Source organism: Saimiri boliviensis, chromosome 6 (assembly GCF_048565385.1).
Source record: "Saimiri boliviensis isolate mSaiBol1 chromosome 6, mSaiBol1.pri, whole genome shotgun sequence".
In the NCBI taxonomy this organism is placed as follows: Eukaryota; Metazoa; Chordata; class Mammalia; order Primates; family Cebidae; genus Saimiri; species Saimiri boliviensis.
This window is the reverse complement of record NC_133454.1, coordinates 30,569,389-30,584,336: the sequence shown is the minus strand read 5'-3', so window position 1 is coordinate 30,584,336 and position 14,948 is coordinate 30,569,389. Positions and strand designations below refer to the sequence as shown.

Sequence of the window (14,948 nt, the reverse complement as noted above, 5' to 3'; positions counted from 1 at the left end):
AATGTACCCTTTACCCTTCTGTTGAAAAAGTAAGCTCTGTGTGTTCTGCCATCGCTTCAGGGAAACCAGCCCCTGAATTACACATTTCAGAAGTGTGGCCCCCAGGTGCACGGGGGTGGACATGAGCAGAGGGGAAGGGTGTGCTGACCCATCTGACCCTGGACCCCAGTGCAGTGCAGGGAGAAACACAAGGGGCGGGCTTGGCTGCTGCCCTCCACTGTCACAACGGGTGAGTCTGCCTGATGCCTGAGCTCTGCGGAGCCCTTTGACAGGGGGAACCCTGTCCCAGAACGGCCGTAGGGAACAGAGGAGGCACTGAGACCACTCGTCAAACCAATGCCCTATTTTACTAAAAACCACATGTGCATTACATTTTACAAAACAGTTCCTTCCTTAACCCCATAAAAGAATGGGGATATTGGGGAGCTATGGGAACAGGTCCCCCTCCAAATGCTCAGGGCTACCTAGGCCTCCCCAGACCTCTGGTCCAGTGCAGGGCAGGGGGCAGCAGAGCCTACTCAGGGTTCCTGGAGCCCATCCGGAGCCCTCACTGCCTACCCAGGGCCAGACGGACCACGTGGGGGGCCGGCCTCAGCTGGGCTCACAACCACTCCCTGCCTGTTCAGGGTCCAGCCTCAGGAGGAGGAGTGCAGGTACCCATATGGTTGTGGTCAGCCTCGCCCACGGTCACTGTCAGTGACAGGCTGGGCTTCCGTTCCAGCTCCTCCTCCTTTGGGCAGTGCTGTGGGGGTCGGGCTTTGAAGAAGTCTGAGATGTAGCTGACCTGGCAGAGTGGAGGAAGGTGAGACTAGGCAGGGGCTGGGCAGGCACCAGGGTCACGGGCATGAGCAGGAGGGGGAAAAAGAGGGTCCCAGGTGGGCAATGAGAGGAAGAGTGCCTGTGGGGAAAGAGAGCCCTCTTAGTGGAGGACCAGTGGAGAGCACTGGGGCGCTGACGGGCCCAGGGAAGGGCTGCAGTGTGCAGGCGGGAGACCCAGGGAAGGAACTGGGGGAAGAAGGTGTCCAGGGAAGGACTGGGTTTGGTGAGAGGGGTCCCGGGGAGGAATGGGGGAAGGGAGGGGACCAAGGAAGGACTGGGGTTGAGGCAAGTAGTCTCAGCAGAGGAATGGGGGGAAGGGAGGGGTCCAGGGATAGATTGGGGTTGGGGGAAGGGGTCCCAGAGGAGGAATGGAGGGAGGAGGGGTCCCAGGGATGGACTGGGGTTGGGGAAAAGGGTCCCAGGGGAGGAAATGGGGGAAGGGAGGGGTCCAGGGAAGGACTGGGGTTGAGGGAAGGGGTCCCAGGAGCAGAGGAATGGAGGGAAGGGAGGGGTCCAGGGAAAAACGGGTTGGGGGAAGGCATCCCAGGGGAGGACGTGGCGGGGAGGCAGGAGTCCACGGATGGACTGGGCTTGGGAGTTCCCAGAGGAGAAACAGGGGGAAATGGGGTCCCAGGGAAGGACTGGGGTTGGGGGGAAGGGATTCCAGAGGAAAATTGGGGGAGGAGGGGTCCCAGGTATGGACTGGTTGGGAGAAGGAGTCTCAGGGGAGGAACGCAGGGAAGAGGGGTCCCAGAAAGGACTGGGGTTGGGGGAAGAGGTCCCAGGGGAGAAATGGGGAGAAGGGAGGGGTCCAGGGAAGAACTGGGGTTGGGGGAAGGCATCCTAGGGGAGGATGTGGGAGGGGAGGGAAGGGCCCTGGGATGGACAGGGGTTGGGGGGTCCCAATGGAGAAATGGGGGCAATAGGGTGTCCCAGGGAAGGACTGAGGTTGGGGGGAAGGGGTTCCAGAGGAGAATTGAGGGGAGGAGGTGTCCCAGGTATGGACTGGGGTTGGGGAAGGAGTCTCAGGGGAGGAAATGGGGCAAAGAGGGGTCCCAGGGAAGGAGGGGTCCAGGGATGGACTGAGGTTGGGGGTAGGGGTCCCAGGGGAGAAACAGGGGGAAGGAGGGATCCCAGGGAAGGACCAGGGCTGGAGGAAGGGTCCCAGGGGAGGACTCCGTGGGGCAACAGTGTGCAGGGCAGGACCAAGGTTGGGCAGGGAGTGGTCTCTGGACAGCACAGCGGGTGAATCAGGGTCAGAAGCTCACGGTGAGGCCAGCCACCGGCGCCCCCTGCAGGAGGCCAGCAAGGACATCACTCCAGTGGTGTTTGTGACCAGACACGCGAGTGTAGCCCACATAGAGGGCAAAGGCCACCAGGAAGAACTGGACCGTGGGCCGCAGCTGCCACGCCCACTTCCAGCAGAGCTGCGCCTGCACGTAGAGCTGGGACAGGAGAGGGCGCCTCAGCCTGTGCCCTGCCAGGCCCTCCTACGCCCACTGCACAGATGGCAGCTCCGAGGCCGGGGGCACAAAACCGGCCAGCCCAGGGCCTCCTGTCTTTACAAACAAGTCAGTGAGCGCGCCCATCACCACCACGACCCACTCATTTTGGGAAAACCGAAGTCCAGGAAAGGGAGTGACTTGACAAGCGAGCCCTGGAAAAACGGACTCACTGCCAGGAACACCACGCAGTACATCCCAAAGGAGGCATGTCCCGAGTAGAACGACAACCTGGGGAAGGAGAGGCAGCAGGTCAGAGGACAGGTGGCTCAGTAAGCATCTTCCAACCTCCCCTCGCCCCCGCCCCTCCCGCAGAAGGGAGGGTTCAACAAGGGAGCTGCCAATGTTACAGGCCACCAAATCCCAGGAGCAAAGGCTGCTCCCTCTGTCCTTTCCAGTTATCTAATGATGGAATCAGAGTCTCCAGTTGGGGCTGTGGCATGAGACGCCTCACCCGTGAAGACTCTGAGGCCTGAACCCAACACCCAGGGCGGACGGTAGTGTCCAGCAAGCAGGTAAAACCGATTTCGTTTTCACTGCGTTTCTTTTCAGGATTTTCTCCCATCCGTGGAACTGAGGGGAGATTTCTTTTTATATAAATTCGAGATTCCATGAAGGACATGAATGAAACACCGAAAATAGGAAGCAAAAAACTGACAAAAAAAAGTCATAATCAACTTTTTTTTTTTTTAAAGACGGAGTTTCACGATGTTGGTCAGGCTGGTCTTGAACTCCCGACCTCAGGTGATCCGCCTGCCTTGGCCTCCAAAGTGCTTGGATTACAGGCGTGAGCCATCATGCCCGGCCACAATCAACTTTTTTGGACCTAATCCAAAGCTTGTGGGAACCAGAAGAACACTTGATTGATATAATCCAGTTGAGGCCTGGAGTGGTGGCTCACACCTGTAATCCCCTCACTTTCGTGGGGCCGAGGCAGGCAGATCACAAGGTCAGGAGATTGAGACCAGCCTGACCAACACAGTGAAACCCTGTCTCTACTAAAAATACAAAAATTAGCCAGGTGTGGTGCCACATGCCTATAATCCCAGCTACTCGGGAGGCTGAGGCAGGAGAATCACTTGAAAACCTGTGAGGTGGAGGTTGGGGTGAGCCAAGATCATGCCACTGCCTGGGTGACAGAGTGAGACTCCATCTCAAAAAAAACAAAAAACAAAAAAAAACAAAGATAATCCATTTGGATCTCAGAACAAACAGCTTTGTGGCATTTTAACTCATCCTGGTCCCTCTCTCACCCCCTAGACTGTGGTGGCCTCAGGGTAACAGACCACACGCCCAGCACAGGTTCAGAGAAGGGGTCTTATTTGCAACTGTGGACTGGGGTATGGCTCAAGGGCTGATCTTGATCTCACCTGACTGGACATTCTCCCAGTGCTGAGGTTCTACCTGGAGGACATTTGTAGAAAATGTTTACAACAAATTTGTTAGTCTCTGCTGCCTGGGGCCATGAGAGCAGAAGAGGCAAAAAAACAGAGGAGCCAAACAGCATTGGAGGAAAGGCCAGGGAATAAAACGCTCTGGGGAATGAAGGCTTGGAACCTACAAGACCAGAGTGGTGCAGGAGCTTGGAAGAGGCCTGCGAGGGCCCCGCACTCACATCGGGCTGGCCTTCCAGCTCTGCACAAGCAGGAAGTGAAAGTGAAGGCAGAGAAAACCTGTTTCACCGTGGAAGGGCAGACCCCACAGGCACGCAGACCCCTTCTACTGACTCGGGAGGGTGTTGTGGGTTTGTTTTTTTTGTTTTTTTTTTTTGTTTTGTTTTGTTTTGTTTTGTTTTGTTCGAGATGTTTAAAGAAATCTCTGTCCTATCACTAACTGACCACCAGGCTAAAAGAACAGGAGGAGATGGCCACTCATCACAGTCAGAAAAGCCATTAAACAAATAATCACTGCAACAAACAGAAAGAACACACCCTGGAGAGGAGGGAGACTCCTATTTCCAGAGTGGCCACATTATAATATTCTAAACACACAGTTTAAAACAAAATAAAACAGGTCGAGCGTGGTGGCTCACGCCTGTGATCCCAGTGCTTTGGGAGTCTGAGGCAGGTGCCTTACCTGAGATCAGGAGTTCGAGACCAGCCTGGCCAATGTGGTGAAACCCTGTCTCTACTAAAAGTACAAAACTTGTCCAGGTGTGGTGGTGCATGCCTGTGATCCCAGCACTCAGAAGACTAAAGCAGGAGAAGTGTTTAAACCCAGGAGGCAGAGGTTGCAGACAGCAAAGATCACACCACTACACTCCAGCCCGGGTGACAGAGTGAGACTCCGTCTCAAAAAAAAAAAAAAAAAAAAACCAAAGAAAATAGGTCAGTTAAGATTATTCAGCTGGGCCAGGCACAGTGGCTTACATCTGTAATCCCAGCACTTTGGGAGGCTAAGGTGGGTGGGTCATTTGAGATCAGGAGTTCGAGAGCAGCCTGGCCAACATGATGAAACCGCATCTGTACTGAAAATACAAAAAAATTAGCAGGATGTGGTGGTACATGCCCATAGTCCCAGCTACTCAGGAGGCTGAGGCAGGAGAATCACTTGAACCCAGGAGGCAGAGGTTGCACTGGGCCAAGATCATGCCACTGTACACTACACTCTACCCTGAGTGACAGAGTGAGATTTTGTCTCAAAAAATAAAATAAATAAAAATAATAAAAATGAAAATACAAAAATTAGCCAGGTGGTGGAATTAAGGTGTCTTAATTCCAGCTACTGGAGAGGCTAAGACAGGAGAATTGCTTGAACCCAGGAAGTGGAGGTTGCAGTGAGCCGAGATCGAACCACTGCACTACAGCCTGGGCAACAGAGCCAGACTCTGTCTCAAAAAAAAAGAGATAAAAAGATGATTTAGCCTGAATGGGCTTGGGGGCTCATGCTTATAATCCCAGCACTTTGGGAGGCCAAGGCAGAAGGACCGCTTGAGCTCAGGCATTCTAGATCAGCCTGGGCAACATGGTCAGACCCTATTTCTAAGAAAAAAAAATGTAAAAACCAGCCAGATGTGGTAATGTATGCCTGTAGTCCCAGCTACTTGGAAGGCAGAGATGGTTTGAGCCCAGGAGTTCAAGTCCTGGGCAAGATGGCAAGACCCTCATCACTAAAAGAAAAAAAAAGTAAAGGGGGAGAAAAAAAAAGACAGTGACAAGGAAGGACCTGAAAAAGGAAGACATAACCTAGGAAACCCTACACAAAAAGACAGAGGGCCTTCCTTATTGGTAATTACACTGACTATAAATAGATTAAACACTCCAACTGAAAGTCAGATTTCGTTAAATGCCTTAATTCAATAAAAAGATTAACATATGCTGGAAAAAAGAATAAAAAGTCAGGGATCTGGCTGGGCGTGGTGGCAAACACCTGTAATCCTAGCAGTTTGGGAGGCCACAGAGGGTGGATCGCTTGAGCTGAAGAGTAAGACCAGCCTGGGCAACATGGTAAAACCCTATTTCTACAAAAAACATAAATAAACAGTAGCTGAATGTGGCAGCCAGTCCTAGCCACTCGGGAGGCTGAGGCTGGAAGATGGCTTGGCCTGGGAGTCCAAGGCTGCAGTGAGCTGAGATCACCGTCCTCCAGCCTGGGTGACAAAGTGAGCCTCTGTCTCAAAAAAAATCAGAGATTGGACAATACATAAAAAACATGGCCCAATGTTATGCTAAGCATAAGAGACTTACTTTAGAGTCAGAGACATAAATAGGTTTAAAGTACAAGATTGGAAAAAAAAATATTCCATGCAAACAGTAATGAAAAGAGAGCCAGAATAGCTATATTAATATCAGACAAAATGGACATCAAGACGAAAATTGTTGAGACAAAACTCATATGTATCATTCTATAATGATGAAAGGGTCAATCTATCAAAAAGATATAGCAATTACAAAGGTAAATGTAGTAAACCACAGAACTCCAAAATACATAAAGCAAAAACGGACAGAACGTTACAACATGAACTTCCCAAACACAAGAATGCACTGTGTTCAATCAGTAAAAACATACAAAAACAATTTTGTTTTTATTCTACTTACCCTCTTTTTTCTTTATATTTATCTTTTTCCTGTAGCTTTAAGCAAAACAAAACCAATTTTTTTTTCTTGAGACAAAGAGTCTCGTGTCTCCCGGGCTGGAGCATAGTCAGCTCATTGCAACCTCTGCCTCCTGGGTTCAAGCGATTCTCTGCCTCAGCCTCCTGAGTAGCTGGGATTACAGGTGTCCATCACCAGGCCGGGCTAATTTTTGTATTTTTAGTAGACATGGGATTTCTCCATGTTGATCAGGTTGGTTTCGAACTCTTGGCCTCAAGTGATCTGCCCACCACAGCCTCCCAAAGTGCTGAGATTACAAGTGTGAACCACCATGTCTGACCAATTTTTTTTTTTTTTTTTTTTTTTTAGTCAGAGTCTCACTCTCTCACTCAGACTGCACTGCAATGGCACCGTCTTGGTTCACTGCAGTCTCTGCCTCCCAGGTTCAACCGATTCTCTGCCTCAGCCTCCTGAGCATCTGGTATTATAGGCATGCCCCACTAAACCCAGCTAATTTTTGTATTTTAAGTAGAGATGGGTTCTCACCATGTTGGCTGGGCTGGTCTCAAACTCCTCACCTCAGGTGATCTGCCCACCTCAGCGTCCCAAAGTGCTGGGGTTACATATGTGAACCATCTTGCACACCGCTCCCCCAAGATTTTTTTAATTAGAAAAAGAATCTGGGCACAGTGGTTCATGCCTGTAATCCCAGCACTTTGGGAGGCCAAGGTGTGCGGATCACCTGAGGTTAGTAGTTTGAGACCAGCCTGACCAACATGAAGAAACCCCATCTCCAGTAAAAAATGCAAAATCAGCCAGGCGTGTTGGTGGGTGCCTGTAGTCCTAGCTACTTAGGAGGCAGAGGCAGGAGAATCGCTTGAACCCAGAAGGCGGAGGTTGCAGTGAGCCAAGCTCACACCATTGCACTCCAGTCTGGGCAACAAGAGCATAACTCCATCTCAAAAAAAAAAGAAAAAAAAATTAGAAAAAGAAAAAGAGAAGGCAGACACCAAAGACCACATAGTATATGATTCCATCTATATGAAACATTGAGAACAGGCAAATCTACAGTCAGAAAATAGGATAATGGTGGTTGCCAGGGGCTGGGGGAGGAGTGACAGCTAATGGGTACAAGGGTTCTTCGTTTCCTTTCCTTTCCTTTTTTTGAGACAGGGTCTTACTCTGTCACCAAGCCTGGGGTAAGCACAATCTTGGCTCACTGAAACCTCTACCTCCCGAGTTCAAGTGATGCTCCCGCCTCAGCCTCCCCAGTAGCTGGGACTGCAGGTGCCCACCACCAGGCCTGGCTAATTTTTTTTTTTCTTTGAGATGGATTTTCACTCTTGTTGCCCAGGCTGGACTGCAATGACACAGTCTCAGCTCACCACAACCTCCACTTCCCGGGTTTAAGCGATTCTCCTGCCTCAGCCTCCCGAGTGGCTGGGATTACAAGCGTGTGCCACCATGCCTGACTCATTTTGTATTTTTAGTAGAGACAGGATTTCTCTATGTTAGCCAGGCTGGTCTCGAACTCCCAACCTCAGGTAATCCGCCTGCCTCAGCCTCCCAAAGTGCGGGGATTATACGTGTGAGCCACCTAGCCCGGCCTAATTTTTTGATTGTCATAAAGATGGGGTTTTGCTATGTTCCCCATGCTGCGGGGTTTTCTTCTGATGAGATGAAAATATTCTGGAATTAGGTAGAGGAGATGGATGTACAGCATTGTGAATGTACTAAAAATGAACTGTACACAGTAAAATGGAAGAAATTATGACTTTTATACAAATTTTATTTTGGTTTATTTATTTATTTATTTTTGGTCTGACATTACGCTAGCCTTGTCAGTCAATATTTTGATTTTTTAAAAAGGACAACGATGAGTTGAAACGTTTAAAGACCTATCAGTAGAGATGGTAAGAAGACAGCGCAGAAGAGGGTGGGCTGAGACTCGGGGGAGACAGAGCACACTCCCCCTGGCCTCCTGCTGTCTGCGGGGCACCCGGAGCCCTGAGGCCCTGCTCCTGCCTGACCATCTGCCTGCTGGCTCCTCACCACCTGGCTTCTGCAGCTTCTTCAGCTCCCACTGCCCCCCAGAGTGAAGGTTGCTCGTCCACACTCACCTAGCCTCGGTGACGTCAACAGCGCTTTCCCTGCACACACTCTCCAGCTGCATGTAGACCGAGTAGTTGACCTGGCTCCAGTCGGGGTCACAGATGGCCAGGAAGTTGGGGTGCAGGTGGCCAATCGTGTACTTGGCCAGGTCCGTCAGAGACTGGCTCATGGCCACCCTGAACAGGAAGGTCCCCAGCACCTTGTACACGGCAGCCAGTAGTTGTTGAAGTTGGAGCGGGAATAGAGCCAGTCCTGTGCACCAGGTAGGCTTCTCCCACCATGACCTGAGCATGGGGCAGCTGCAGCGACCAGCGGGGGTCCTGGTCAGCCCATGGGTCCTCACTGTGCCTCAGTCCTCCCCACGGGCCTCCCCAAGGCTGCTGCAGAGCTGGGGACTCTAAAAGGGCCCTAGATAGACTCGGTGGCTCATGCCTGTAATCCCAGCACTGTGGGAGGCTGAGGCGGGTGGATCACCTGAGGTCGGGCATTCAAGACCAGCCTGACCAACATGGTGAAACCCCATCTCTACTAAAATTACAGAACTAGCCAGTGTGATGGCGCATGCCTGTAGTCCCAGCTACTGGGGAGACTGAGGTAAGAGAATCACTTGAACCCAGGAGACAGAAGTTACAGTGAGTGGAGACCCTGCCATTGCACTCTGGGCAACAAGAGCGAAACTCCGTCTCAAAAAACAAAAGGGGGTTCCTATTACCAACAAGTACCACTCAGGGCAAGGCTGTGTCCCTCAGCCCCCAACGGACCTCCAGGCCACCCCCATCAGGAACCCATGGTTAGGCTGTACCCCATCCCACCCCCCTCCTTGTCCCCCTGAACCCCTCCTGCCTTACAAAGATGACGGTGGCCGTGATGGTGACTCCGGCCATGAGCCCATAAGTGATGGTGTCTGGCCGGAAGGGGTACCAGATGGAGTCATCCCCGCAGTAAAATCCTCACTTATACGGGGCGTTCACCAGCGACTGGGAGGCTGGAGGGGCAGAAGGGCCTGAGAGCTGCGACATTCTCCAACCAGCTAGGCTGTGGGGCCCCCATACCTGCCCTGCCTCAAGGCCTCCCACCGCTGCTCCCACTGACAGTAAGAAAGAGCTCTTCTCACAGCCTCTGGGAGGCCCAAGCAACACCCCTTTCCCATCACCAGGCCCTTCCCCACTCAAACCCTCCCTCTGCTCCTTGAACAAACCGGGCAAATGCTCACCTCAGGGCCTTTGCACAGGCACTTCTCTCTGCGCAAAGTATCTTATTTCTATGTTTAAAAGTAGAGACATGGGTCTCATGTTGACCAGGCCGGTCACAAACTCCCAGGCTGGAGCAACTCCCCAGCCTCAGCCTCCCAAAGTGCCAAGATTACAGGTGTGAGACAAGGTGCCGGACACTTAAGTGACTCTCATTTCCGCTCAGATTCATCTCCCCTCCCAGCTGTCCACACCGGCATCCCTCTCATAAAAGGAAAAATATGTTTATCCATGCGTGGCCACGCGTGCCTGTAATCCAGCTACTCAGGAGGCTGAGGCAGGAGAATTGCTTGAAATCGGAAAATGGAAGTTGCAGTGAGCCAGGATCGCGCCACTGCACTCCAGCCTGGTGACAGGGCGAGACTCTGTCTCAATTTATAAAAAGAAAATAAATAAATAAATAAATAAATAAAATAAAAGGGTAGGTCTGCCCTCTTTCCCTCTTGTCCCATGTGGAATTACGCAGTCACCTGTGGGACACTGGACTTAATCTCCCCCACTCCACCTGCCAGCATCAGGAGTGGCCTATTGTATTCAGGACAGAGACCCTGGAGGCTGCTCAGAGCCTGGCCAGGGCAGTTGTTTAATAAACATCTGTTAAAACAGGCAGGACTTATTTCAACCTAAGAACTGGCCAGAGAAGTCAGGAAAGCGCCAAAGCAGGGGCACAGCATAGGTACCTTCATGCTCGCCCCTGCCCGTCACTGACTCTCATGCCGGGGCACATGCCAGCCACACGGTGACTCAGGGATCAAAGGCACATTCTCCTGAATTCCACACTTACAGAAGGTGTCACATGGCACTGGGGCTCCTGAGGCCCTGTTGAGCCTAGGGGCCAGAGAAGCGGGAGTCAGCTACAGAGAGCAGGGGCGGGGGCAGCTCCTTGTTCCACGATGTAGGTGCACAGCAAAAGCGTAGGGTGTCTACCTCAGAGAGAAAAGAAGGCAGGGCGTCTTTGGCCCAGCAGGGCAAGGACCAAAAAGGGTGGCTCTGAATTCTGAGAGTCTGAGGAGGGGCAGGGAACCTCACACTCCTCCCTGCATGTCAGCTGCAAGGGTCCTAGGACAAGGCACGCCTTAGATACTGGCTGAGTCTGGGGAAATAAAGCAGTGAAGACAGCAGAGGTCTGCCTTACAGGGCAGAGGGAATGCAGAATAGAACGGGCAGTGCAGGGGCCCGGAGGCGGGACGGTGCCTGGAGAGAGGAGCGCTGGGGCAGAGGGGCCTGCGCTGTAAGAGCCCGGCTTCTGCTGCGGCACAGGGGCGGCTGGCGCCACTGTGAGTGAGGACAGAGACCAGGGAGGAGGCTCCTGCAATTGTCGCGAGGTGGAAGGTCAGGGTCACAGGACTCCAGCCACTCTCCGGCAGCTCTCAGCAGGCGGAGGCTCACACCGGTTGGCCTCCGTTTCCTACCTCCCTGCCCCAGTAACTCCAGCTAGAGGCTCAGACACCCCCGTGACAACCGGCCCCGGGCTTCCCTCTGCCTAGAAAGCTCGCCCTGGGGTTCCTGGAACAGGCATCTTCTCTTCATTTGACCCCCGGGGGCCTTACCGCCCTCACGCTGCCCCCATAGCCCCCTCTGGAACCTGTGGACTGCACTGTGACGGGCTGGAGCTTCCAGATGGAGGTGCCCTCCGCCTGGCCACCACCCCTGGCACACAGCAGCCACACCCAACCCCCCCGTGGCAGCACCTCCCGGCTGTGTGGCCTCCAGCAGGCGACTCCGCGCGGCTGCCCCTCCCTCACAGGCCATTGTAAGGGAACCGTTTCGGTTATCTGGATGCTACTGAGCGCTGTGGCATCCAGAAAGTGCCACACACGTGTTTAAGTAACTGACAGCACAGCTGCTCAGGACATGGCACCCAGGGCTGGCAGACACCCCACGGGGACCTCGTGCTGTCCCCTGGCCCCCCCTAAAGAGGGTCTACTTCGGAGGTCAGAGGGTTTGGCCAGAGAACCAGGAAACGCGCTGGGGAGGAGCGCACCCCTGCCCTCCGCGGTTACAGAACTGTAGGGGGGGGCGGGCATTGTCCCTTCAGCCACAGAGCAAACACTCGGCTTTTGTTTCCGGGACCCTGGTGGGGGGAGGGGCCTCGGGGCGCCGCTTCCCCTATCCGGCCGAAAACCCGCAGGACAGGTTTGAGTCTCCCGAAGCCCTGAAACCTGGGACCCAGCTTTTCTCTCCAAGTGTCTCCCCCGCCCGTGGCACAGGGGTTCGGATCCCACCGATGCGCTGGGCTCCAGGGCCAGGTCAGCACCTCCGCAGGACCCAGAGCACCCACCCGGGGGCGGAGGCGCAGACGTCCTGGGAGATCCACGGCCGCTACCACCCCTCGGGCCGCCTGCCGCGTGAATCACAGCCTAGGCCGGTCACGGCAGGAGGGAGGTGTACGTGGCCCCTGCATGGCCACTTCCTGCTGCCCGGCGGGGAGGCAGCTCCCATGCCTCGGGCGCTTCTGATCCCCTAGATCCCCCAGCCCCCTGGGCCCAAGACGCAGGGACCCCGAGGCCTGGCAGGTGTGCGCCGCGCGGTGCGTGGAGGGAGGTGCGGCCTCCGGGGTCCACGGAGGGATGAGGGAACGCAGCCACCGGGTTGCTGCGAACCTGCGCGGAGTCGGGGGTGTCCGTCCCGGCAGGGTCCCCACACCCGGGGCCCCAGGGCTCTTACTGACCAGCAAGCACAGCACATCAAACAGCACGAAGGCCCGCGGCCCCCGACGCCACTCCCTGCGCGTCCAGGCCAGGCTGCAGGTCAAGTGGCCGCGGAGCCCGCCGGCGTGGAATGGGGGGAGTAGGGTAGGGGGGAGGGGAGTGGGAGAGGAGAGGAGAGGTGGGGAAGGGAGGGACGGAGAGGGTGGGGAGGAGGAAGGGGGAGGGAGAGGGGAGGGGAGCTGCCCGAGGCACCGGGAGGAGTGGGTGGGGCGAGCGTGTGGGCTCCGCGGGGACGGTGTGGCTGGAGCCCCGGGACCTGACTCGTGCTGTGCAGTTCGCGCGCCGTGGTGCCGGGCTCAAGGGTCCCCGCGTGGAGAAGGAAGGCGGCGAACTGCAGGACCGCGGGGCCGCTGGGAGGGTGCGCTCTGGCTCCGCTACTTTCCTCCCAGGAAGTGGCATCCGCGCTGCTGCACCTTGAAACCTCCGAAAGGGCCGGGCGCGGTGGCTCACAGCTGTCATCCCAGCACTTCGAGAGGCGGAGACAGGCCGATCACGGGTGGTCAATGGTTGGAGACCAGACTGGCCAACATGGTGAAACCCCGTCTGTGTTAAAAATACAAGTATTAGACGGGCGTGGCAGCGCGCGCCTGTGGTCCCAGCTACTCGGCAGGCTGAGTCAGAGGAATCCCTGGAACCCGGGAGGCGGAGGTTGCAGTGAGCCGAGATCTCGCCACTGCACTCCAGCCTGGGCGATGGAGCAAGACTCTGTCCCAAAAAAATAATCAATTAAAAAAAAAAAAAAGCCTCCGAAAGCAGAAAGGGGCCTGTGGCTTCATGACAGGGGTGTTTCCCCTGCTGCACTCACGGTAGGGCTGGGCTGGGCTAGGCTGAGCTGAGGCTCCAGCTCCCATTGGGATTAGCATGCTGGGCATAAATAAATGCTACATGAATGTCGCCTTCAGCGTCCCTGCTGCATTTTGCCCCACACTTCAGACTGTCTGCAGAAGAGCGACCGCTGCTGTCCGTGTAGCCTTGACAGCCCACGCACACTTTCTGCTACGATGGAGAGGGTGCAGCATCACACTGGAGTAGAGGAAAGGCAGGGTTCTTTAGTGAGCACCTACTGTGTGCTGGGGGCAAGGGAGAGGGTCACTTGGAGGGGCATGCCACCATTAGAGGGGGGAAGGTGGTGGGGGCTGTGGGATTGGGCCAAGCCAGGAGGGAGGGCAGGGGTGAGCCTGGAGGCTGTTCCCCCTTCCATCCTTCCCCTTGGGTCAGGATTTGGGTCAACCCTTAAAATCCCTGGGCAGGGCAAGGATTAAAATGTGGTTGGGGAAGCAAGAATTCGCAATAGGGTCAGGATTGGGGTTGTCTTCTATATTTGCTGACTGCATCGACTACACTTCAAGGGACTTCCTGTCAGAGCTTTCTCAGCTGCCTCTACAGCTGCCCCAGCTGCCTGGTCCTCCCTTCAGGAAGAACGTGTGGCCAGGGCACCTCCCAGCAGGGACAGAGCTTGCCAGGAGGCCAGGTCTCCGTGCCTTCCTCCTTCACCTGCAGGTGGCAGAGCTGGAAGAGGGTGGTGGTACTTGGCCCCAAGCTGGGTCCCCTAGAGGCAGGACCGACCCTGGGTGCCCGGCCACCACCCCCAGGCAAGCAAGCTCATCTCTACAGGCTCTGCCACCTCGGTGCCTTATCGGAACCTGGATGGCTCCAGGTCTGATTCCAAATGGACACTTTGGAGACTGAGACACCTGTGAAGGGGAAAGAAGGGGGCCTGGCACACAGTAGGTGCCACCTCAATGCAGCCAGCACTACACCTGCCCTCAACTTTCTGTGCTTCTCTGTGACTTGACAGGTGAAGTACCTTGCCCAAGGATTTCTGGTGTGGGGCTCCTGGAGCCAAGCAGGTACCCATCAGTGGGTCTGACGTGCAGGCGGTGGGCAGGGAAGGCAAAATGGGTGGATCCCTCAGTCTCTCTGTCTGCATAAAGGGGACAAGACAGTAGCTACCACCTGGGCTTGTGGAGAAGATTAAACAGTTGGTGAAACGCTTGACCCAGGGACAAACGCTAGGAAACAGCATTAAAAAAATTACAGAGTGAGTGGGTATCACATGTTTGCTGGGTCAAGATGTAAAAGGTACTTCTTCCCGGGGTGAAGATGAAAAAGCGTTGGAAACCACTGCCTTCAGGGTCAGAATCCAGGAACCCTGAATTCAGAAGCCCGCTAGGATGGTGCAGTCCCTGGTGCGGTGCCCCTTAATGCATCATCGGGTAACCTGACAGTCAGGGACAGGGCAGCCCTAAGGGCTTCAGCACTGAGTCCGCTGTGCTCTGTGAGAAAGTTTGCACTGGGTCATACTAAAGAAAACCACACAGCAACAGCCCTGCATGCAGGGACACGCCCGACCGCACGGCCCCTCCCTGCCCCTCATCTGTAAGCACTGCATGCCATCTTGGTGTGCCAAGGGCTCACCGTCCCAGTCTCTGCCCCTGAGCCAGCACACAGTGGGTGCTCAGGGCGTGCGTACTGGGATGACGTCACCCCCAGAGGGTATGACAGCAGCAGGGAGCTCGT

The 14,948-nt window shown here is 54.8% G+C and overlaps 1 protein-coding gene across 2 annotated transcripts; it reads right to left on the bottom strand.

Annotated features, from left to right (window-relative positions):
• Window positions 1-328: 328 nt before the first annotated feature.
• Window positions 329-12,789, bottom strand: LOC141579914 (phospholipid phosphatase 2-like). 2 transcript variants are annotated; one of them, XM_074400434.1, is made up of 5 exons: window positions 9,316-12,789; window positions 8,476-8,766; window positions 2,495-2,552; window positions 2,088-2,264; window positions 329-784 (listed from the first exon to the last, which is right to left on the bottom strand). In XM_074400434.1, the coding sequence occupies exons 1-5, from the start codon at window positions 9,399-9,401 to the stop codon at window positions 623-625; spliced, it is 774 nt and encodes a 257-aa protein (XP_074256535.1). In that variant the 5' UTR covers window positions 9,402-12,789; the 3' UTR covers window positions 329-622. The 2 variants fall into 2 exon arrangements, with proteins under 2 accessions (XP_074256535.1, XP_074256536.1); XM_074400435.1 differs by having other exon boundaries at window positions 704-898.
• Window positions 12,790-14,948: the final 2,159 nt, after the last annotated feature.